Source organism: Microplitis mediator, chromosome 10, assembly GCF_029852145.1.
Source record: "Microplitis mediator isolate UGA2020A chromosome 10, iyMicMedi2.1, whole genome shotgun sequence".
Lineage (NCBI taxonomy): Eukaryota > Metazoa > Arthropoda > Insecta > Hymenoptera > Braconidae > Microplitis > Microplitis mediator.
This window is the reverse complement of record NC_079978.1, coordinates 18,827,406-18,853,057: the sequence shown is the minus strand read 5'-3', so window position 1 is coordinate 18,853,057 and position 25,652 is coordinate 18,827,406. Positions and strand designations below refer to the sequence as shown.

At 29.8% G+C, this 25,652-nt stretch overlaps 2 protein-coding genes across 2 annotated transcripts; one reads left to right on the top strand and one right to left on the bottom strand.

Moving 5' to 3' along the window:
• Positions 1 to 2,500: 2,500 nt before the first annotated feature.
• On the bottom strand, positions 2,501 to 18,509 carry LOC130675628 (intraflagellar transport protein 88 homolog). Its single transcript, XM_057481419.1, has 14 exons — positions 18,057 to 18,509; positions 16,763 to 16,816; positions 16,319 to 16,687; positions 15,648 to 15,865; positions 14,685 to 14,916; positions 13,814 to 13,971; positions 12,453 to 12,639; positions 12,176 to 12,362; positions 7,368 to 7,515; positions 7,161 to 7,272; positions 7,012 to 7,080; positions 6,619 to 6,919; positions 5,158 to 5,346; positions 2,501 to 2,894 (listed from the first exon to the last, which is right to left on the bottom strand). Exons 1-14 carry the CDS (start codon positions 18,189 to 18,191, stop codon positions 2,779 to 2,781), a joined length of 2,475 nt encoding a protein of 824 aa, XP_057337402.1. The 5' UTR covers positions 18,192 to 18,509; the 3' UTR covers positions 2,501 to 2,778.
• Positions 18,510 to 18,633: 124 nt separating this feature from the next.
• On the top strand, positions 18,634 to 24,464 carry LOC130675630 (intraflagellar transport protein 74 homolog). Its single transcript, XM_057481420.1, has 2 exons — positions 18,634 to 19,168; positions 20,626 to 24,464. The coding sequence occupies exons 1-2, from the start codon at positions 18,723 to 18,725 to the stop codon at positions 22,139 to 22,141; spliced, it is 1,962 nt and encodes a 653-aa protein (XP_057337403.1). The 5' UTR covers positions 18,634 to 18,722; the 3' UTR covers positions 22,142 to 24,464.
• The last annotated feature ends 1,188 nt before the right edge of the window (positions 24,465 to 25,652 follow it).

Genomic DNA, 25,652 nt, shown 5'->3' with positions numbered 1-25,652 from the left:
ATTTTCAGTCTAATATTTTTTTTAAATATCCCGCCTTTTTGTCTTAGATGTCGCTCTTTTTTTCAAACCTGTTACGCGCTAGTGCTGCTGCCAGCAGTTGATGAAGAGAAAAAATGAAAAAAATAATAACAGTAAAAATAAAAATGGCGGCTAAATTTTTCGTGATTAATCAGTTTTACGTTTTTAATTAATTACAATTAAACGAAAAGGATTTAGATAGTGATTTTCCATAGGGTTCTTGTAATAGAAAATACAAAGATAATAAAAAAAAGTTAGGCGGATTAATTGTGTCTATCGAGAGTTATCGTGTTTACGAAGTTTCATGCGTAACAATTGACAGCACTGGTTTTTTGGTTTAAAATAATTTATTTTTAACTAATAATATATCGAATTGACTTGATGTTGGGTTCAAATTGTTCCTTAATAAATTCTCTAGATGCTAGTATACAATTTGATCTATTTTGTTGTAATTATAAGAGTGTAGGAATATTTTAGTGTGAGTAAAATAGTCGGAAAAAAAGAATCGTTTATAAAGCGAATTCAGCGCTCTCGCACTTGAGGTATGCTACATTTGTACAACATAACTGCATATAAATAGTATGATAAAATTTGTAGAACTGAATTAATAAAACTGAATTACTTAAAAACCTGTTTCATAATCTTGATCAAGGAGCTTATTTTCGTATATAATTAAATTTGACAAAAGTTATCGAAAGAAAATAATCTTTATTTTATTTTCTTATTTTTTTTTTTCTATTTTTAACTTTCGATTTTTGTCATAAATTAATTGAATAATGCTACCCAGCAGGCAAGTATGTGATCATACATACACACACGTACGGGAATATATACGTGAATATACACAAACCATATTAATAGTAAAAACTATTTTTTAATTGTAATTTAAAAAATTTTTCCACTTACCATTATAAGATTATTAGGGTGGTCATTAAAAATTAAATTTTCTCAGGCGCCCCATAAAAAGCTTCTTTTTCGTGGAAAAATACGTGGGGAATTAGGATTTTTCTTTTTAAGTAAAAAGAACACGTGCCTCAGGACGATCCAAATTTTTCGATACAGCCGCGGTTTTTTTTAAATATCTCATGAAATATGACGATTAAAGGAAAAAGTCATTAGAGCAATTTTGTAGGAAATTAAATTTTTAACAAAAATAGTCATGTTAATTTTTTTTGTAGAACGTGTATTTGCGAAGATATTCTAACAAAACTTTTTTTAGAGCTATGAATTGAGCATTTTAGGATTACGAATGTTAAAAATAACAGTTTTTTCTTAAATATAGACAACTTCGTGACTCGTAACATATCAATCATTAATGCTTCTAATAGTTTCTATATACTTAAAAAAAATGTTATTTTCAACATTTGTAATCTTTAAAACCTCAAATCATAGCTCTAAAAAAAGTTTTTTTTAATATCTTTGTAAATATACGTTCTACGAAAAAAATTAACATGACCTTTTTTGTCAAGAATTCAATTTTCTACTAAATTGCTCTCACGACTTTTTCCTTCAATCTGCATATTTCATGAGATATTTTAAAAAAACCGCAGTTGTATCGAAAAATTTTGATCGTCCTGAGGCACGTGTTCTTTTTATTTAAAAAGAAAAAACCAAATTCGCCACGAATTTTTTCACTAAAAAAAAAGCTTTTTATGGGGCGTCTGAGAAAATTTACGGACAAAATATTTCTTATTCTCTCCATAATATATGAGGTATCGGTGGGTAATAAGTTCTTTTCTAGTCAAAAGACTAGATTGTTTTTTATAATTTCTTCTACGCTACGACAGCATATGACGGATGATGAAATATAAATACAGGGAACGTGGTATCGGGACATATGCAAGACCCTTCTACTAGAGTAGCCTTTAGTGGAGGCGGTTATTTTAAATATCATTTCTGCACAGAAAAAACAGATATCTTGAGTCTAGAAAATAAATATTTGAAGACATACGTTTTCGGGAACCAAGTCAAGATTTTCTTGAGCCAAGAGAATTCGTCTTGGTTGGAGAAGATTTCTACTTTATCTGAGAAAATTTAGGTCTCCAAAAAAATTTTCTTGAATCAAGAATATTTACCTTCAGTCGAGAATTTGTTTTTTTGTATGTGTCACTTAGGCCTTATTACCCGCGGGTACCTTATATAAATTTTATTCTCAAAATAAAAAAAATATAATAACAAAGACAAAGAGATTGTCATGATTCGTTAAATTTGAATTAATTATATACCTAATCTTCTATGAAGACAGATTTTTTACCAGATGTACATCTGGCGTAATTTGTAAGCCACCGCCACATTTTAAACGAGCGTCTATAATTTTAAACATTTTTTTTCTTTCAATTCAACGCAGCTCGTAAGAGAGTGAAGTCTAAATTTCAATATTTTTTAATCTTAAAACTTTTTTTTTAAGGAAAAAAACGTACATAGAAAATGTATATAAAATAATATTTATTAAAGCTCAGAGACATATGATAAACTTTGGAATCGACCTACAAAGATATGAAATGCCAATAAATTACTTTTATTTTAAACAATATTTAATTTTTCTTCATGAACTTTGCTCGTAAAAGGGGAAAGTATCAGCCATGACAATTACGACATAACCAATAATTGATTGACAATAAAAAAACGAATTATCTATTTTCCATGTTGATAAAATGTTTAATATCAAGTTTATTTACAAACATTAATAACCATTAATTAGATAAAATTAACAAAACAATCGGCAACTTACACTGCGGGTTAATTTTAAAAAATTTTAAATTATACAGGCAGTAAATCATCGCCTAGTTCTTCATCGCCAAAATCTTCGTCTCTTTTTCCGGCAGCCGTCATAGGTCGGGTCGGTAAGGGACCCACGGGGTCGGAATAAATCATATCTAAAAATAAAATGCAAAGTAATTATTAATAATGCTTTTATTAGTAAGTATGCAATGAAGGGATGTAATAATAATGATGTATAGAGACTGCAAATAGACAGTACAAAACTGTTGAGCGCATCCATCATCTATTCAATCCATTAAAGTAATATGTGCAATACGAGTATCCTCACTCTCATTATATTTCATTCAGCTGATCTCTAACTACGCATAAGTAAAACATTTCAATGTATAGGAAAAGTGGGAGGGGGGAAACGGAGTATTTAAGGAAATCCCTGCTGGAAATTTTTCGGAATTTTCTCCGAAAAATTCAGTTCTAAAGTTCTTAAGACTCTTTCAGAGTTTTTCAGAGAAAATTCCGAAAAATTTCCACAAGGGATATCAAGTTTTCGGGGAAAAAAAATTTCTTTTTTCGCGGGCAAATTGGGGACTCCCTAAAAAAAGTGAAAAAAAATTTCTGGATATTAAAAAAATTGGGTAAATTAAATTTTCTTGTAAGTAATTTACATAAAGAAAAATTACATTTTACATAATTTTGGATGCAGAGGAAAAAAAAATTTTTTAATAGTTTTTGTGATAAAACAAAAGTCATTAACATTTTTCGACTGACACTTTAGATTTTTTAAAAAGTTTAACTACCGACTTTAAATGAATCGTTTATTTGAGAAACCCCATAAGTCATGTTTTTTACGAAATTGGGTTTTTTGCATTTTTGGGTTCTTTGGATGTCCCTCCATAGAAATCAATCAAAAAATTAACCGGGTGACAGCAATTTCATTTAATTGAGAAACCCCATAAGTCAGTGACTCAAATAAACAAATGCAGTTTTAGTTTTACAGAAATCATTTTTTTTTTTTCATTTAAAATTCGCGCTTTTTTGGGAAATTAATTTCAAATGTTGTTTTATTGTTGACTGTTATATGACTAATTAAAATGTTTAAATTAATTATAATTTTTTGTAATTTCTGAGTTTCAAAGTTCAAATATACATATTTAATACTTCATTTTATCAGTGTAATAAATGATTTGAGTGGAAACATTTAAAAAAACAATGATTTTATAACTTTTTTTTCCGTTTGGTTGAGAAACCCCATAAGTCAATCAACTTTAAATAATTTTTTTAAGTAATTTCAGTTAAAAAATTAAATTTTTCTTGTTGGAATCTTTTTCAGAGACGCTAACATTATTGTATTCAATTATTCATTTATTATTGTAATGTCAAGTTTTTCCAAAAAAATGTTTTTCGTGTTTCCTGAAAAAATTTGTTTTCTTGACTTATGGGGTTTCTCAAATAAACGATTCAAATTGGTAATTTTTTATTGGCTAATCACTATTTATTATTAACTTCAAAGTAAAAGATTTAAGTCAGTTTTAATTCCAAAGATATTTTTAAAAAAGCAATTAAATTTTGATTAAAGTAATAGATTAAAAAATCATTAAAAGTTAATTAAATTTCAAAATACGAAAAATAGTAAATGTTTCAAAGTTAATTATTGAAATACATCTGAAGTAATTCGACACTGGGAGTTCTTTTATTGTAAATTGATAAGAAAAAATTAAATTTATTTCATACTATTTTTTTACATCAAAATTTTTTGAAAACAGTAAAAAAAAAATTCAAAATAATGCTCAATTATATTTACAAAAGTGATTTTGGAATCTTTGAAAAACTCTTTTTATAAAATTTTAGGGACACCCCCTACCCGTTTTGCCCCCCCCCCCCCACCTATATATTTATCAACGAATTCATTTTATTTAAGCTGATTAATTGTTCATTATTTTTCCCGCACTGACTTTAATTTATTTCATTTCATTATTTATTTATTTATTTTTTTTCAATAAATCATTGAATCATTAATTATCCATAGTAATTATTATACAAACTTAATTAATTTTTTTAATGTTGAAATAAAGCAATAAATTTACGCGGAAAATTTAAATATTTATAAAAAAAACTTTTTTTCAATCAGTTAGATAAATATAAGCTGTATATATTGACAATGATATTTATGATCGCAAGAAAATAGAACTAAAACACCTTGAACTTGTGATTATGAAACAATAAATCATTGTCTTAAAATCAATCCAAGTACTTTTTAAATCATAAAGATCGTTATTAAGTTCGCATCTAGAAATGCTGATAAGATTAATTGGTGTCATGATGTACGAAGTCTCAATAGCACATATATACTACGCATTTCAATTATATAAAAATAAAAAAAAATGTATTATTTAATAGTAAATAATAATTTATGTAATTTACCGTTTGGTGTCTCTGGTAGAATGTTATCAAAATTATCTAAAGTATTAACTCGACTTAAACGAGAATTTCCGTTACTAAAAGACGAGCGCGCTTCTTTCCGACTTGCAATTGGACTTGATTTATAATCTGATTGCATACTAATTCCAGAACCACCTCGAGAGGAATTACCACTATTACTTCTTCTTGAACCTAAATAATATATATATTATTTTTAAACAAATATATACACAGAAAAGAAAAATTTCTTGCCCAGGCGGATCCGAATTTGGGGAGAGTGGGGTCAATTGAACCAAGGGGCAATAGAACCAGTAAGCTTAAAAAATCGAAAAAAATAGAAAAATGAGTCGTCCTCTTGGAATTATATTTTAATACACTAAACCTTAGTCTGACCAAAATTTGGAACCAAAATGATAATTTAATTTAAAAAAATTCAAGTTTTTGTGTTTTTAGGCATCTGAACTTTTTTTTCAGCTCTTGACAAATTGTTTAATAAGTTTTTAATTTTCAAATGTAATCTTAAAATTTTTTTTGTAATACCTTCTTTCATATATTAGTCATAAATTTATAACTTTACATCTAGTAAAATAGTTCTTGAATATTTTTTTTTAAACTAATTATTTCAATAAAATCATATGGGGTCAATTGAACCAGTACTCTCGGGGACGGTTGAATCACACGAACCACACTGTGAGCATCAGACATGCGCGCGCATCTTGACTGAATGTGAAAAAAAGCTAAACTAACCAAGAAAAAAAATAATTATATTGACAGAAGTTGTAAAAGTGATTGTTATAACATATAATGTTATATAAAATAATCAATATTATTAGAAGTATTGTAATTTCAGTTTTAAGCTGTAATGAATAGTAAATTATTCATTAAAGTCATTCGTTTGTGGTTCTAATACTCTTGGTTCAATTGTCCCCGACTACTGATTCAATTGCCCCCGCAAAGGGGACGATTGAACCATTTGATGCAGTTGTACAACTTCGTATTTATTAAAAATTCTCACAATTTGTTAAGTTATGTGCTTATGAGAAATGATAGTCTATATAATAAAGTATAATTTCGTAAAAAAAAAAGTTATCATTTTGTTTTTATTCATCTAAAAAAAAGTGTTAAAGTATTTTTGGTTCAATTGACCCCACTCTCCCCTACGTTATTTTACGGTAAAATTGCGGTAGTTCATGGCGAAATTTCTGCATTTTGCCGAAAACTTCCTATAAGAACCCGGTAATTTACCGTAAAATTGCGGCAACCCAACGGAATTTATCGTAAAGTGAAGTGTTGCACTGTAAAAATGAAAAAACATAGGGCGCTTACGGTAAAATGCCGCAAATTACCGTAAACTGCGGCAAATTTGCCGAAGGAATACCGTATCTTGCGGTAAATTACTGTAATTCGGATCCGCCAGGGTGGTTCAAGAAAAATTTTCTTTTTTATAAAATAATAATAAAATACCCGTTGTCCCTGGTCTAGCAGACCCTTGACGTTCTCTAATTTCTTTAGCTTTCTCAGCCTTTTTTAATTCTGAAGCATACACTTGAGCTTCTTTCAAACCTAAATCGCTACACAGTCTAATTAAAAACTTAAGACACTCGATATTCTCAGGAAATTTATCATGTATATCCTGATATTCTTCTAACGCTTTATGAAATTGTCCAGTTCTTCTTAAACAAGCAGCCACTAACAATCGCCAACGGGGTTGATCCGGAGCTAATTCAACTGCTCTTTTAAAAAAAGGTAGCGCTTTTTCGGCGACCTTTAATAATCATTAATAAAAAAATGTACGTCTAGTGACATCGAGTATAATACCGATTCCACATGATGTATAATGTACTATTAAAACTATACCTGCATCGAAATGAAGTAAGATCCCAGCCAATCGATTACTTCAAAATTACCTGGAAAATATCTGTAAGACTACAACATAAAAAATGAATTTTATAGTGATATTATTTTATTATAAATTAATTAATTAAATTCTTTCTTATTGTACATACATCACTATAATACTGATATGCCTGTTGTTTGTCTCCTAAACTATCATACATTTCTCCTAATTTTTGTAACACTCCAGGGTCAGATGGCACAATTCCTAATAACTGATTATACCTAATTAAGAAAAATATCAGATTACTGTTTTTTCTTAATCTTAAAATGATATTTTAAAAATATCGTTATTTTATGTAATGATAAATATTGAATACCATTCTAAAGATTGATCTGTATCTTTGATAAGCTGGTGCACATGGCTTATTTGATATAATGTTAGTGGATCATATCTCACGATGTTCCGTAACTTCCAAAAACATTCAAGTGCATCTTCATACCATTCCTGTTTTTTATAAACCAATCCTACAATATGGAAATTATTAATTTTTTTTTTAAATCACGATATAATAGGCTGCTATATAATTTATAAAAATTATGAAGATAATGTGGAAAATTTATTAATCGTAATATCATTGTTATAAAACCAGTTAGTATATTACACACCAAGGGAGGAAAGCAGGACATTCTAACCCATATGTGCAATTGCCTACCCGAGCTGCAAAAAAAGGTGGGACACGCGCAGATTTGGGTGTCTTACCTTGGTTTGTGGTGTATACACTTTTTTGCACCAGATCTATACCTGAAAGTTTGAATTCCTGCCCTGTTTAGAGGGAAGAAAGTCATTCTTTTCTCTAATGAGAGAACAAATTATGACAATTAGCGCATGTGCCATTCTTGCCACTCACAGAGGCAAGACTTTAAACTTTCGGGCGTAGATCTGGTGAAAAATAGTAGGGGAGAGGTGCTGCAATTGTAACAAGGAACAATTGTAACAATGAGCAATTGTAACACTCAATAAAAGACTATTAAAAAAACTAAAAATTATTATTATTCTTTTTTTAACTTATTCAAAATAGTAAGTTATTGATTAGATCAAAGCTTCAGTTATTAATTTTGTTCCGATATCAAAATATTGAGAATTGTTTAAAATACGCGTAAAAACTTTTTTTTGTATGCTTCACAATTTTTTTAATAACAAATTTGTTTTATAGTGTTATGATGTGAGACTTGTATTAATACTTTAAGAGACATATTAAGAGTATTGTATAATCGAATTTCATATCAATTTACTGATTTTTGTTATTGTAATTAGATTTTTATTAACAATTCAGCGTGAGCGTCAATTGTAACACTTGAACGAGTAGCAACTGTAACACTCAGAGTCGTGTATGGGATCTGCGCAAACTGAATGCGCCACAAATCTACTCTGGGATAGTGTAATTTTTTGATTGTTTCAATATTTATAAATGTTTAATAATTTATATTAAAGATCCCAATATATGTGATACTGTAAGTTTTAATACTTGACTTAAAGAGTTAATAAAGTATAAAAGTATGTATTAAGACTGAATAATAAAAGCAATTTGATAAAAATTATCTATTTCGTTCCGTGTTACAATTGCCCCTGCACTGTGTTACAATTGCAACCCATGCGCGCCGCCATCTTGGTCCCTGACTTTAGTTAAATAAATTGATTTTTTAATAAGTTAACATTGTTTTTTTACTAATTAACTAAGTCAGTCACATAAAAGATACTATCAACTAACTTTCTGACAGTTTTTAAGTTTACTATCTTAAAAAAAACAAATGGAATAGAAAAAATAAAATTTTTTGTTATAATTGCAGCACCTCTCCCTTACACATACCACGGAAAAAGATAAGACGTTCTAATTCACGTGTTTGCTACCTTCGGCTTGAATAAGCAAGTATACACGCGGGTTGGAATTTTCTACTTTTCTCCCTGAGTGCGTAATATACTAATTGTTTCTGTTTGTAGAAAAAATGGCGCATGCGCTATTTTTTATCATTTATTTTCTCATAAAAGGAAAGAACGACTTTCTCTCCTCTAAACAGGACAGGAATTTAAACTTTCGGTGCAGGTTTCGTAAAAACAATTAAATAAAACCCGTAATCACTCCGAATTGACTCCCAATTTTATACAGTGTACAAAAATGGTTGCAATTTGAAGACAATTTTTATTAAACCATAAAAAATTGTATGTTTAGATGCCGGCTTGTAGAAGACATATTTTTTTATGAAAAATATCTAAAGCAAATTAGATTAATTTTTCATATCTTATAAAAGTTATCATAATTGACAAATCCTACAGATGACTTATTTGGTAATTATTCGTAATGTACTTTTAGCCGACTTTATATCGTCTTTTAATACGCAGATATTTTTATGATAGCATCAATTTAAATTATTTGGTCAACATTTTTCAGTCTTATCGATATGACGAAAACACAACCTTTGAATTGCTATCTTACTGATGTCGCAAAGCCAATAATTCTACGTCGGATCATTGGAAAGGTCTCGACTTTAATATGTTTTTTTCCACGATTTCAACGGTTTTTATATCATCATTGGATTAATGTTAAATATGGCAAGTTCTCTAAATAGTAGTAGATAATTGTTTTAAATTTCACCCGAAAAGACATTCGTTTATTTCTAAGCGATATAAAATAATATTTTTGTCTTTATGTTAAATTTACATAAACAATCAGTTACATAATAACATTTTTTTTTGTCTTAAATTCAACACTTTTTTTTTGTATGTTCCGAAATTACTAACATAAAAATTTTTGGTATTTTAATATTGAATACTGGTTATTTATATAAATCAAAGAAATGTCTACTTGCTCCATTGTTAAGATACTTGAAAAAAAAAATAATAATGCGCGAGAATTAGACGATAGTCATAAAAAAATTTGAGTATCTGTTTATTTATTTTTTGCAACACCTGCTTTGAAAGTTCAATTTCCAAGCGCTGTAAGTCGTGTCGGAAGCGTTAAATATATTCAGCCTTGCCTATACATTTTACTTAACGCACTTGTGCGCTAAATAGCCTATAACTTTACATTTTCAACTTTACTATACTAACATAGTAATAAAACGTTACGACCAGTGACTTTATTTACTTTTGCTCTCTATAACTAACGACGTGATTGTACTTGAAGCGAGTGATACGCCACCACACGTTACGATAACGCATTACTTTTTCTCGCTCATGTGATATGTATCGTAAACGATAGACAACAATATCCTTGAAAAATTTGATTTAAAATAAAATTTTGATTTTTTACTTTTCGAAAAGTGAACCTTCATAACAGGGCTTGCAAGAAATAATGTATAAGATCGGTGGACTACGAAGCGAACATGACAATCCTGATCATGCCATTCGCTTTTAGGTTATGATTAAGGACAAGATTTTTGCCTTGATTTCGAAATGAATGGTTCAAATGTTTGATATTACGGCGAAAATATTGGTCTTATCAGAAAAATTTTGAAACAAAAGTTGTAGGAAATTTAATTTTCTAAAAAAAATGTCTCTTCAGATTTTTTTATACGGCCGATGTTTTCACCGTAATTTTAAAATTAAGATTCATAATGAATGATTCAAATTTTTGTTAATTATGAAAATCTTAACTTTGAAATTGCGGCTTCCATTTTAGTCCCAAGAAAAAATTATAAGAGACATTTTTTTTATAAAATTAAATTCTGAACAACTTTTACTCAAAAAATTTTTTTATACGACCAATATTTTCACCGTAATTTCAAAATTAAGATTCATAATGAATGATTCAAATTTTTGTTAATTATGAAAATCTTAATTTTGAAATTACGGCTTTTTTTTTAGTCCTAAGAAAAAATTTTAAGAGACATTTTTTTTATAAAATTAAATTTCCCACAACTTTTCCTTGAAAAATTTTTTTATACGACCAATATTTTTTCCGTAATATCAAAAATTTGTCACCGTTACTTATTATTGGTTGATTTTAAATTAAAGCAAAAATCCTGGCCCTAATTATGATGCATTGACATATGAGGACTCGTGTGGTTGTCGCTCACTCTCCTACGGCTCGTAGCGACCCCTACATTCGTCCTCATGTCAATGCACCATAAAGCCTTACGCTCATGTCGCGACAACAATATTGTCAAAAAGTTTGGAAAATCCAAAAGTGCACGTCTCAACGCTCATTTTATGACAAAAATAATCATTAATCATTAATCAGTTACTCAATATTCAAGCATATAAATACTCCGTAAAAGTATTAAATAAAAAATTTGTTTTAAATTTTCCCGCGAATAGTATTTATTTTTCCGCGACTTAAGCCCATGTGTGGCCAAAGATTGAACTATTTTTTAATTTTTATATATATATATAGATATAGATATACAAGAAAGACTGTTCACTGTTAATGAATTTATTCATTTTTCAATTAAATTACATTGAATAAGACGATAATTTAAAATAGGCTATTACTCAGAATGATACTGAAGCGAATGAAAAAAAAATTAACTCAAAAAGTGAAGTTTTTTGGGCGTTATCGTGACCACATACATTATCCGCACATACAGACAACACGACGTCCACCGAAATATTTTTTCAAAACGGTTTTTTATTTACTATCTAGCAAAAATAGTGTTTTTTAAAGTATCTACTGTCATAAAAAAGTGTTATTGTTGATATTTGTCAACTCATTTAATACTCAAAGTGCAAAAAGGATCGGATAAAAGCAATTTAAGCCGAGATAATTGCTTGACCTTGAGAGAGTGAGAGTAAAGCACAAAACTCACGCTTTGCATTGAGACGTGCAATTATTCGCTCCTTAGTACACATGTAGCATAAATTACTATTAATTATATGAAAAATCAACATTCATATCAAATTAATAAATTTCATTAAATTTCTATCGGCATTTACTTTGAAAATCGAGCAAAATTTCCAACAGTAAATATTGTGTTAATTATCAGCATCAAATCGAAAGAATATTAATTTAAAAAAAAAAATACGATGGAAATGTATATATTACTCTATCATTAATAATCAATTATTGTGATAGTGATGCATGAAGAAGCACTCAATGATTTATTGTTACGTAAAAGATTAAAAAAGATTAATAGAACGAAATAATAAACAACAACACCAATTAAAATATTTGTTATTAAAAATATTTACCCAAATTATATAAAGCTTGTACATGACTTGCATCGCTGTCGAGTGCACACAATAATAATTCCCTCGCTCTGTCTAATTCACCTTTTTTTATCGCACATGCTGAAAGATTTACGTAAGCCGCGGCATTATAGCTATCGGCGTTACGCGCTGCTTCACCACAACGTTCGGCTAATTCATAATTACCTTGCTAAATAATAGTGATTCATTTAAATTACTGTCAATATCTTGTTGTCTTCGCAATACTCATTTTTTTTTTTTTAAATAAAGAAATACTTACGAGGAAGTATATGAATGCTAGCATAGTTGACGCTGCACTATTCGATTTAATATCGCGATTTTCAAACATTTTGAGTGTGTCGATTGCCAATGAAGTCTCTCGATTATGCAGCAGTACCATTGCTTTATTTATTTCTAAATCTGGAGCGAGAGAACTGTAAGACGATGATCTTATTGCGTCTACACACCTTGTAATAAATATTAATCGGATTAATTGTTAAGAATTTATTTATACCCTGGTTGAGAAATCCGATTCACTTCGGTAAAATTTTATCGGAAATCTCCGATTGAATCCTATACGAATGAATCGGAAATTTCTGAACAATACTCTCTAAACATGAATTAGTGGAAATTTCATTAATTACGTTAGTGAAACAGTATTCACTTCATAATAAGTGTATTTAAATAACAAATTAGTGAATTCTCACTAATAAATTTAGTACTATAATTTTCACTAGCAAATTAGTGATTTTCACTACTGAATTAGCGATATTTTCATAATTTCTCCAAGTAAAACTGTCATTCACTTCTTAATTTATGAATTTCACAATTTCACTAGTAACTTTAACTAGCAAATAATTAAATATTTTACTTGATATAAATATAATTAATAATTATGGTGCTATTTTTAAAAATTTTAATAAAAAACTTTCAAAATAAAAAAAAATAGAAGTACAGAACAATAATATATTTATATGAAGAGTACGTCAATCATAACATCACGGATTTTTTATTTCTTCATCAGTTATTGTTTGGTATCATAACGAATACACTATTTACACTCACGTGATCACATGCGTAGGTCAGCGCAGTGGATAGCATCAAAGACTTTGAATCGGAAGGATGCAGGTTCGAGCCCAGCAGTCACCGGGATTTTTTCATCAATCAAAATCATGTATACTTCCTCTAAGTAATGATTCTAATACATTAATCACATTTCGGATCTAATTACAAGTGTCTTATATTTTTTTTCGCAATATAATATTTTTTTTCACCGATGAAATCAGTGGATTCCCATATACACTTTTCAATTTAGTGGATTCTCATATTCACTTATAAAATCAGTGAATTCTAATATTCACATATTCATTTAGTGAATATTCACTAATTCTGCGTGGTACTATTGTAGCATTGACAATTAGTGAATATTCACTTGAAATTAGTGAAAAATCACTAATTCATATTTAGAGAGTATTTATATTATTTTCTGATTGAAATCAATTGAATCCCATTCAAAATTTCTGTAGGAATGAATCGCTTTCAATAGGATTCATTCCGATTAAACTTAATCAGATTTAAATCGGACTCAATTGTAATTCTTCACCAGGGAATATATATGTTTCAAATAATGATTATGATTACCAAGAAAATCCTGCTGTTAAAGTATCTTCAATTACTGGAGCAATCAATTTAGCGGCACTTAAAATTGATTTCTCTGCTTCTGATTTCATATCGTTTTCTAACAACGATAACTGATCTGTTTTTATTATTTCATTAAGTATATTACTTGCTGCATCATCCTGAAACCGGTAAATTTTCACTAACATTTTTTGAACTTCACGCTACGAAAATTAAAAATTTTCAAAAAAAGGAACGTTATTGCTTTCGGTCCGATATTCGAAAATCAATTTTTGTGGGAAAGAGACCCGTAACTTTTATTTTCGTTGGGAATAACTCCACACAATATCAATATTTTTTGTTTATTATGATGTTCTCTAGTAGAAGAAACCAGAAAAAGTCCTGAAAAAAATTTATTTTTCGAATCCAGACGTTTTGACGTTCTACCCTGGCCGTTTTGAATCACCCTGGAAACACCCTGATTCCACGGTGTACCCACCGCGATTCCACGTACACCGCGTAATCACCGTGGATACACCGTGAAATCAGGATGGGTACACCGTGTACCCACGGTGATAAAATGGCACAAACCCACCGTGTAACCACCCTGGATCCACCGTGATTCCACCGTGTTTCCACTCCCAGGGTGTTTCCAGGGTGATTCAAAACCGTCAGGGTAGGAAGCTACTCCTTGTGGACTTGCTGAAGACTTAAGACACAGACTTACGTAAGATTTTCTTAAGAATGTTAGTAGGGAACGCACACGCAGCGCCTTTACGCTTGAGGTGTGCAAAAATTATAACTTTTCGACCACTAGAGTGCGAAAGAGAAAAAAGTAACAGCTCTTCTTAACACTAAAAGTTAAATGAAAGCAACTGTAATGTGTTTTACTCACAGTACTAATTGAATATTTATCTTCTTGGTCTGTATTAAGTTGAACTTCAAGTAACTCTAAAAATCCCCGTTTCATTTTGTCTCGATGGCATAATGCGAAGTGACATAAGATCGCATGTAACCCAGCTTTGAATTCAGTTCTTTCTCGCATCACCCACTCAAAACTATTCGCTGCTTCTTCTAGACGACCCATTTGGACAAATAACATTCCTATATTATGCATTATTTTTATCCTAAAGTTAAAATATAACTTTATTATTTCAATATTACTTATAAGACATTTTTCTTCCTTAGCGGATCCGAATTACGGTACATTCCCGTATTTTACTGCAAAATTCCGTAATTTACTGCAAATTTGCCGCATTTTACGGTACTTTGCGGTAATTTACGATAGACTACGGTAATTTATCGAATTTCGTAGCATTTTTAACGCAACCGGTGGAAATTTTTCGGACTTTTCTCTGAATAACTCTCTAGTGGATCCGAATTACGATAAATTCCGGGAATTACTGTAATTTAGGTAAATTGTAGCAATCTGTCGTAATCTACGGTAATTTACCGCAATCTACGGTTATTTACCGTAATTTAGATTGCGATATTTTACCGTAAATTGCGGCAATTCTGCTGGATACCGTAAATTACGGTAATTGCCGTAATTCGGATCCGCTAGGGCTCTGAAAAAGTCTTTAGAACTTTAGAACTGAGTTTTTCAGATAAAATTCCGAACAATTTCCATCAGGGAACACAGTGAAATACTTTACCCTATAGTAAAAAGCCGTAAATTTGCAGTAAATCTATACGTCTACGGTGAAATATCGCAATGTTACTGCACTTTTACCGTAAAATACTACAGGATGGCCGTAAGTTTAAGGCCAATTAACCGCAAAAATACCGTAATTTTTCCTAATTTCGTAATTTACCGTAACTCAGATCCGTCAGGGTTCTAATAAATGATCATTAGTACCTCAAGTCCTTATGAGCTCCCGGTGCTTGATCCAAAGCCATTCGATACATTTTGATAGCTTGCGAAAGCTGTCCTATTTTTACATAAATATTTCCCATGTTAACTTTTAATCTTGCACTGTTATTAAACATTCTATTTCGAGTTATTGCTTGATATGTTGCTATTGCTTCCGTATACATTTCATTATTAGTGTACTGAGTTGCTAAATTAACTAAGACCTGTAGAAAAATTTTATTTCGAACTTAATAAATTTTAGTTTTGAAAAAGAATATGTTGATATAAAGAGAAGTTTCTAGTCAGTAATCTACTGAAAGTATTTTTATTTATACACAGAAAAAAAGGTTTCTTGTCCCAAGAGATATTTTTCACTATAAAATAAAACAAAAATTTTTTTAGGACGACATTTAAATTTGATTTACTCTGAGCGAAAAAATTCAGCGTAAAAAAAAATCATTCTCAACTCAGAAGAGTTTTTCTCTCCCTAAGAAAATTCTTGTTTTCAATTCGTAATGAAAAAATTTCTTAGGGCAAATTAAAATTTTTTGTGCCAAGAAATTTTTTTTTTCTGTGTGCAAAAAAAAAGTCTTTTAACTTTTGTACAGTGAAAATATGTATAAAAATAATAAGACTTAATAAAAAAATAATTCAAATATGTAAACAATTAGACTTACAGCAAAAGTCAAATCTAGATTATGACTATCACTTAATCCAGCCTGTTCTTGTAATCGAATGAGAACTTTTTCTCTCGAAGAAGCTTCTCTGGCTCTCTCTAGTGCAACCCGCATATTGTTTTCACTAGCAGCCTCAGCAGAACTTTCAATTAATTCCATTATTTTTCTTTCGCCATTTTTTATTTTTCCCTCTGGAGTGTCTTCTTTACCAGAATCTAAAGGTGGAGCTGGACCACGTGAATTACTACGCATGTTTAGAGGATCGAATGTCGTTTGACGACTACTAGTATATCCAGCACCACGTACTGCTGTCATTGGTCTCAGTCCAGTTCCCGGTCGGCCTGTAATCCCAGCTCCTGTACGATGGAACTATTGACAGAAAGATATGTATGTAAATAACTAAACAAAAAATTTTAATTAAACATTTATTAAAATTTAACTTACTCCAGTTGATGTACCCAACCGCATTGCAGTACCAGGAGGCATTCTCGGAGTTGTCTGTAGAAAATTTATCAATTGCACAGTAAAAAATATTTTGTTAAAATCGAGGTAATCTGTGTGTTAGAAACGGTCTATATATACAAACTATTTGTGATAAATTTAGACACAAAATTTGTGCTAAAATTTCAACATGATATTCGGGTAATTTGATAAGTGAATTCAATAATTTTTAAATGTCAGTGACGACACAAAAAATATGTTAACTTTTATATTTTATTTCTATATCATGAATAATAGACTGGGCCAAAAAAATCGACTATTTTTTTTTTTCGATACTGTGAAAATATTATTCCTGATGAGCAAAAAAAATAATTGTGCAAATTTGAGCCCTTAATATTGATATTAAAAGATGTATCGTTACGACTATTAGTTTTTTGACAGAAATTTCATTTTTTACCCAAAACTCGTAAATCATCCATCTGAAAAATTTAAGCAATGTATATTCTTAAAGGAAATTGAATTCCCTACAAAAAATGTCTCTTAGCAAATTGACGTAAAACGAGTCGTTTCCTTGTAACCGTGCCTTAAACATTGATTTGTTTTTTAAACTCTTTGTTTCTATTTTGGATTTTTGTAACTACTAGAAATATTAAAATTTTTTTAGTCAAGACATATATTCTTGAAGGAAATTTAATGTTCTACAAAAAAGGTCTCTTAACATTTTTTGCTAAATTCACTCCTTCGAAAGTTATTCAGGTTATTAAAGTCCTTTTGACTCAACTTCAACCTTGAATAATTTTCGAAGGGGTGAATTTAGCAAAAAATGTTAAGAGACTTGTTTTGTAGAGCATTAAATTTCCTTCAAGAATATATATCTTGACTAAAAAAATTTTAATATTTCTAGTAGTTACAAAAATCCAAAATAGAAACAAAGAATTTAAAAAACAAATCAATGTTTAAGCCACGGTTACAAGAAAACGGCTCGTTTTACGTCAATTTACTAAGAGAGATTTTTTGTAGGGAATTCAATTTCCTTTAAGAATATACATTGCTCAAATTTTTCAGATAGATGATTTACGAGTTTTGGGTAAAAAATGAAATTTCTGCCAAAAAACTAATAGTCGTAACGACACCTCTTAATATCAATATTAAGGCCTCAAACTTGCACAATCATTTTTTTGGTCATCAGGAATATTTTCACGGTATCAAAAAAAAAATAGTCAATCTTTTTGGCCCAGTCTAGTATATACAATACTGTGTAAAAAAATTGATTAATTTATTACTATAAAAAACTTACAATATTCCTCCTGACATTATTCATTTCTAGCGCATCTTGAAAAGCTATGTTCTGATTTTTAGTGCTAAACATTGAAGAGTAATCATCATATCCTCCATAAATATCATCATCTTCCAGTACTTGAGTACCCATCATTATTTTTTTATTATCAATATTACAAATAACAAATTTTTTTAATCAAAAATTTATGAGCATCTCTTCCATTAAAGAAAAATTCACCATTTTACCCAAGTTACTTACGAAACAATAAATTAAAAGTTACTAAATTTATTTATTTAAATAATTTCATTAACCCACTGAATTTCCCCAGCGTTGAAACTCAATAAAAATACTGAACTAAGTACAAATACTTATTATATTTATATATGAATATATACAATTAGTTTGTTGTGTATTTGGTAACTTAGTAACGCAGGTGCTCCATGCGCAGCATGTGCTCCTGTGAAATATAACAGTAATTAATAGTTCAGTATATCAATATTTCTATTGATATTAAAAACTATACTTGTTTATATATATGTATAAAATTTTACTATTCGTTCTGACATATATATTTTGCTACCGACGTTTCCATGACAATCTACGAGCATAACAACAAAGTTTCGGTAGTTTATCAAAACTGACGCGCGATTAAGTAAAATAAAGTGAAAAGTAAAACAATAAAATATGGAAAGTATGCGTCCAATGACTAGCGGGCAAATGATGTCGGATAAATCAGTCGCTCAGTGGCAAAGAGATGTGGATATGAAAAGCGAAAACAATTCGGACAGACCTAAAACGAGTGTAAGTCGGCCGCAAACTCGGCATGAGAGACCGATATCTCGAAGAGGAACTCAAAATCAATCAACGCGTGTTGGAAGTGCGTTGAGAACAGGAACTCCAGGAAGAAGTGGAGCTTCGGCTCGTCCGCCTTCAGCATCGGCTTATTCGAATCGCGGATCAACGGCCAATCCGCGATCTAATAATTTAACGTCAGCTATGGGGATGAGTAGACTAAATACTGGACTTCCGCCTACATCTCATGTCAGTTCGGGAGTATTTGACAGGCCAATAACGCAGCATGGAATCGCTGGAATGCGACCTGCAACCACTAGAGGATTGCCTATGACTAGGTAAGAAAATTTTTTCATATCGGCTGCGGTTTAATGAATATTTTGCCAGAAACAAGACGATTTCAGACCAATATGCGATTTAGTGGGCAGAAACTATGCCTATTATTCTAATCTCTTAGGCAAGATACTTCCGTAAATCTGTAGTAATATTTGCTGAAGATACATTAGCTCGCTTGCTGTAGAATTGCTTAAGATACCCGGGCATGGCTGCCCTTTTTATTACTTCGTGAGTCGTCTATTCAGCATTAGTATAGTAAATTCAGTGGCACCCAATGTTCGATGTCATTTTATCGAGTGATAACATTATTAATTTGTAGCACTTTAAATTTAAATGAAGACCACTGGGTTTGCTAAAGGTACTGCGTTTGAAATTGGAGTGATTGGAGATAAAGAAACCCAATATCTTAAGCAATTCTGCAACAACTCTGACCGAACATTGTTATATAGTACGTTTATTGGTTAAGAATTGCTGCGGACTGTTTCTACAGATTTCCGTAAGTCTTTAAGAAGAACCTTAAGCGAAACTTGATGAAATCTTTGACAAGTATACTTATGAAATTCATCTTCTTCAAGTCTTGTTTAAGTTTTCCATAGGAAAATTGCTGAAGGACTTTGTCAAGTAACTTGCCTAAGACAATGCTACTAGGGATAATCAATTTAACTAGAAGTTGTGATCTGAAATTTGGACGATTGTCACAAGAACCATCAAAATCGGTTGATTTATTAGATAGTTACGGAGAGCTTACACACACACACATACATACAAGTGTATAAATATCACGTCACTAATTCCAAAACGACATACTTTTATACAACCTTTTGAATTTAGTCACTAAATCTAAAGCCAAAACGGCGTATAATTTTTTGTAATTGCTATTCATATTGTAGACTTATTCTAAAGCTGAAAATTGTAAAAAATTTTTTGAAAGCCAAAAGGGCGTATAATTTAAGCTGTATGTCCATTTGGCATTCAAAATTTTTTTTTTTTTAATTTTTAGCTATTAAATAAGTCTGCAAAACGATTGGCAATGAAAAAAAAACTGTTCGCCTTTTTGGAATTAGTAACGCGACATATATATATATACATACATTCGGACATCATCTTGAAATCAATCAGAATAGCTTCCGAGGACTTAAAAACGTCGACATCTGATGAAAACTTGATTTTCAAAAATCGGGACGGAAACAACAAATTCCCAAATTATTCGAAAATCGTCGATTTTCATAGCGAGAAGCTAAGAATTGGCTCCAGACATTAAAACTCCCAGAATCAGTGCAGGCAATATGAAAAATATAGTGCGTGAGACGGGATAAAAAATACTATTTCGAACGGGGTAATATTAGCAGCCTTCGGTTCGGGCAGTCAAATTCACCCTCACCTGAAATCGTCTCGTTTCATCCCTTGCCTCATAGTTGACTATTGGTTTAAAATTTATTAAATTTTAAATATTTTTTAGACAAATTCAAGACAAAAGATATTATGAAGGTTTGATTCAACTGAAGCTTCGAGAACTTAACCAAGAAATCGCAGTTATTAGCAATGAAATAGAAGCTCAGAAAAAAGAACGCGTAACTTTTGCGCATTACGATAACAGAGCTAAAGAACTAGCTGCCGAACTAACGGAATTACAAGGAAAATTAGCAGATTATAATATAGTTATGGACAAAGTAGCGTCAAATATCGACAAAGACGACATGGAAGACGAAGTAAAAGAAATAAAATCATCAAATGAACGTATGTCCGTGGAAATAGATAATTTATTTGAACAGCGAAGATTCAAAGAACAAAAATTGCGCGATATGGAAGAAAGAATTGAAATAGAAGAAAAAAAAGCTGATAGAATAATAGAAGCAATGGATCCAAATATGCGCGAAATGTATGATAATTTAGTCGAACAAAGGAACAAATTACAAAATGACATCGGAGATCTACAAAAAGAAATGGATTTGTTGTCCTCGGAAAAATTTAATTTAGAAGAACAAATTGCGTTGTCATCAATAAAACAAGAGGCGGTCAAACTTGAAATAAAAATAGCAGAGGCTGAAGAAAAACGGTCTAAATTATTGGATGAGCAGAAAAATAAAATGTCTCCTGATGAAGAAAGGGAACATCTTCTTACGCGGGTCAAACAAGACAACATGGATATTGTTGCTGCCGAAAGAAAAATAGCGGAAACTGAAAATAAAATCCGTGAAGTTGAACAAGAATTGGAACAATTAGAGACGGATTTCGAAGACAATCAGTCTGAGAAACAAATAAAATACAATGAGTTGAGAAAACGTGAAGAAGCTATCGAACAATTTATGCCAAATTTCGAACAAAGCAAAGAAGAAGAACTGAAAAAATTGGGGAATCTAGAAGACAAAATTGTCGAATCATTAAGAAAATTGGCTTACGCTACTGACCATGATATTAATCAACTTTCGTTAAATGATGAAATGGCCATTTTTAATATTCCTTCGGCTGAGAATGTCAGCAAACAGGACCAGAGTTTTGAAGAGCTTAGTAAAGAACACATTAAATTGAAACAATCGCTTATTAAAATGGAAAGCTTGGAAAAAAAATTAAACAATGAATTGAATGAATTGACTGAAAAAATAAAACAAAAAGAAAACGAATTAATTATTTTAGAGGATTTAGAAGGGTTGAAAGCGCGCTCTGAAGCGGAACATGAGGAACTAATTATGCAAAGACAAGAACTCAAAAATCGTCAGCCGGAACGAGAGAAAGAATTATTGGCTGTACGCGAAGAATATGAGAAGTTGAAGACAGAACTGGAGAAAAATGACTTGTACTTACAAATAAGTGCATTAGAAGATAAGTTTGAAAAATTAACTCAAGATAATGAAAATATTATGAGTTCTATTAGTGAAAGTGAAAATCAAATGAATTATCAATCGTTGAAAGAACAAGTATTTGTTTTATTAGAAAAATATAATTCGCTTCTTAGGGATAACGTTAAATCAATTTAATAAATTTATTAATAAATTACTCGACAGGTATAATTTATTATTGACCGAATGTTTAAGTATTTTTTATGTAATTCATACCGAAGAATCCGCAGCTAACTGGCTCAAGTCAGTCTCATAAAATTTTATATTAAAATACAGTTCTTTCTGATTGGTTAAAAGAGTGCTTAAACATATATCAAATCACTCATTTTTATGTTCATTAAGTTCTCAAGATGTCGAATGAGCCACCTAGCGAACTATCCCAGCAAACGAAGTCGGATTGAAGTCCAATACGAACCAACCCGATTCAATGCGATTTTTGAAAACAGTGTTTCGTGTTAAAACGCATTGAATCGGATAGAATAAATTCGAGGCAGAGTTCAACTTACCGACCAACTCGGTAGTCCAGTCGATGCGCAAGAAAAAATGGTCAAAGATCATTTTTTCGGTGGGTAAAGATCGATTTTGAAAAAATTTTTTTTTAAAATACTAGAAAAAATATAAAAAAAAAAAGTTACCATAAATTTGGAGGTGGATCATATTTTTTTTATAAAAAAATTAGATGTAAAATGAAATATCTCTGAAAGTATTGAGAAGTTATCGAGACAAACTAGTATCATTGTTTTTGGGATTTAATAACGAACAAAATGAATTTTGAACGAAGTCTCTACGACGAATAGTTGCTGAGATAAAAATTATTAAAGCGCGAAAAACGAAAAGGCGCGTCATTTCGTCCGCGCGCGGATAAACAAAAGAGTGTAACTCAGCAGCAAATCGATATTTTTACAATTTTTTTTTTATTCTCTTAGTAAATCTTATATCAACCATAAAAAAATTTGGTAACTTCAAAAAAAATTTTTTCGAATTTTAAATTTAAAAAAAGTAAAAATCACTTTTTGTTAAATAAAAAATAAAAAAAATGGAAAATAAATAAAATGACCTAATGGATAATTTTGTTTGAACCATTACCCAAACAATTACGGGTAATGACAGTTAAAAAAAATTTTTTTTTCATAAAAAAACCCATTTTGAAAATTTTTGAAATTTATCAACAATTAAAAAAAAAAAATATTTTTTTTGATACGACAGAAATTCATCTCGCGAAATTCTGAATCGAATGGTATATACGAATTTTTGTCGATTTTTTGAAATTTTACCTTTATAATTTTCAATATAAGGGCTTGGTAACAAGTTGGTAAGTAAAGAAGTTGGTAACAAAATTTTCTGTAGTTATCCAATACTAACGTGTCGGGTCTGATCGTATTAAAACGGATTGAAAAACGGAGATTTCAAAAACTGCATTGAATCGTGTTAAAGAGGATAGGATGTTGAATCCGACTCAATCCGATCCCGTTTGCTGGGTAAGACGTTTTTGAAAAGAGTTCTTTTTTCTGACTTCGCAAATAAGACTACAGTATGAACTTACCATGACATCTTAAGGAGCTCCTAATTTTGACTTCAAAGAAGTTAAAAAAAAGAATACATTTAGACGTCACAAAAATGACGTCTTATTTACGGAGTCTTCAAGAACTCTCAAAAATGACACCTTTAAGAAGTCATTATAAGACTTTTTGAGAACGCTTTCAAAAAGACGTCGTAAAGCTGCCATTCCGACTTGAATGCTGCCTGGGTAAAATTTAGTTTGTAAAAACTTACACTCGATCACAATAATAATAATAATAATATTAATAAATAACTTTCCAAATGTAATTTTTATCTTATTATTGAAAATACTTATATTCTGTTTAATGTTTTATATTTCCATACAATTAGGGGCCATCCATAAATTACGTCACACGAATTTTAGGACTTTTGAACCCCTCCCCTCGTCCTTGTCACAGGTTGTCACATTTTTATGACCCCCCTCCTGATGTGACGTCACACATTTTTTTAATTTATGCATAAATTTAAAATAATCGAGAGAAAACAGCTATTAGAGTGTCTCACTTGCATTACAACGCCGCTCTAGAAGTTAAATGACGTTGCATGAGAGATAATCTCATAGCGAGAATGCTAAATTATTAATAAATATAGATCAAGTTCGTAAATTTTTAAAGTTTTTTATTCACATCTGAACTTCGCGTTTTAGTATTTTAAATTTTAACAGGTGACGTCACAAAACTATTGACCCCCGCATGCCCTTTGTCACACTATGTCACATTTCGGTGATATCCCCCCTCTCCATTAAAGTGTGACGTAATTTATGGATGACCCCTTACAGCTATTTTTTAAATTTATAGAAACGACGTGATAATTAAAGTGAATATTTTCATTTTTAGTAGATTTTATAAAAATCTAACTATTGTATTTGTCCTCATGACGCAAATTTACAAGAATTTTAATATATTCGTTTAAAGATTTTAAAAATTTTCAAAAAATTCAACTTTTCTTAATTTATCTTTAAATAACTTTTGATCCTAAAGAGATAATCTATTTTTGGTGATTGAATCTTTATGTTCATTTGATTAGCTTTAATTTAAGCTATGTTGCTTACTCTTTCGATTTTTTTTTTCTAATACTTTGATGAATTTGAAAATTTTCAGAAAAATAGAAAAATATATTTTTTTTCGCTTTCTCATTTAATAACTTTTAAGTAATACATAATAGTTGAATCTCGTTAATATTTTTATGTCACTAATCAAATGAGCCTCATGTTTCCCGATGAAAAAAGATTTTATACAATTGTATAAAATTATATACAAAAAATGGCCCGATCCAATTGTATGCAACTGTATAAAAATTGTATACAATTCTATATAATTATATACAATTTTATACAAATTATATACAATTCTATATAATTATATACAATTTTATACAAATTATATACAATTCTATATAATTATATACAATTTTATACAAATTATATACAATTCTATATAATTATATACAATTCTATATAATTATATACAATTCTATATAATTATATGCGATTCTATATAATTGCAATATATAGAATTTTATATAATTATATAGAATTGTACACAATTTGTATATAATTTGTATATACAATTTTATACAAATTATATACAATTTTATACAAACTATATACAATTCTATATCATTACATACAATTATATACAAATTGTGTACAATTCTATATAATTATATAGAATTGTATATAATTATATGCAATTCTATATAATTGCAATATATAGAATTTTATATAATTATATAGAATTGTACACAATTTGTATATAATTATATACAATTTTATACAAATTATATACAATTTTATATAATTATATACAATTTTATACAAACTATATACAATTCTATATAATTATGTACAATCCTATATAATTGCAATATAAAGAATTGTATATAATTATATAGAATTGTATACAATTTCTATACAAATTGTATACAATTGGATCGGGCCATTTTTTCTATCCAATTCATATATAGTCTATATAAAATTGTATAAAATCTTTTTTCATCGGGTTCAGTACTATTTTTTTATATTCAACAAGAATTACCTATTTATTTATTAAAATTTAGCTGTTGCGTTCATTCTTCCACTTTTTAATAA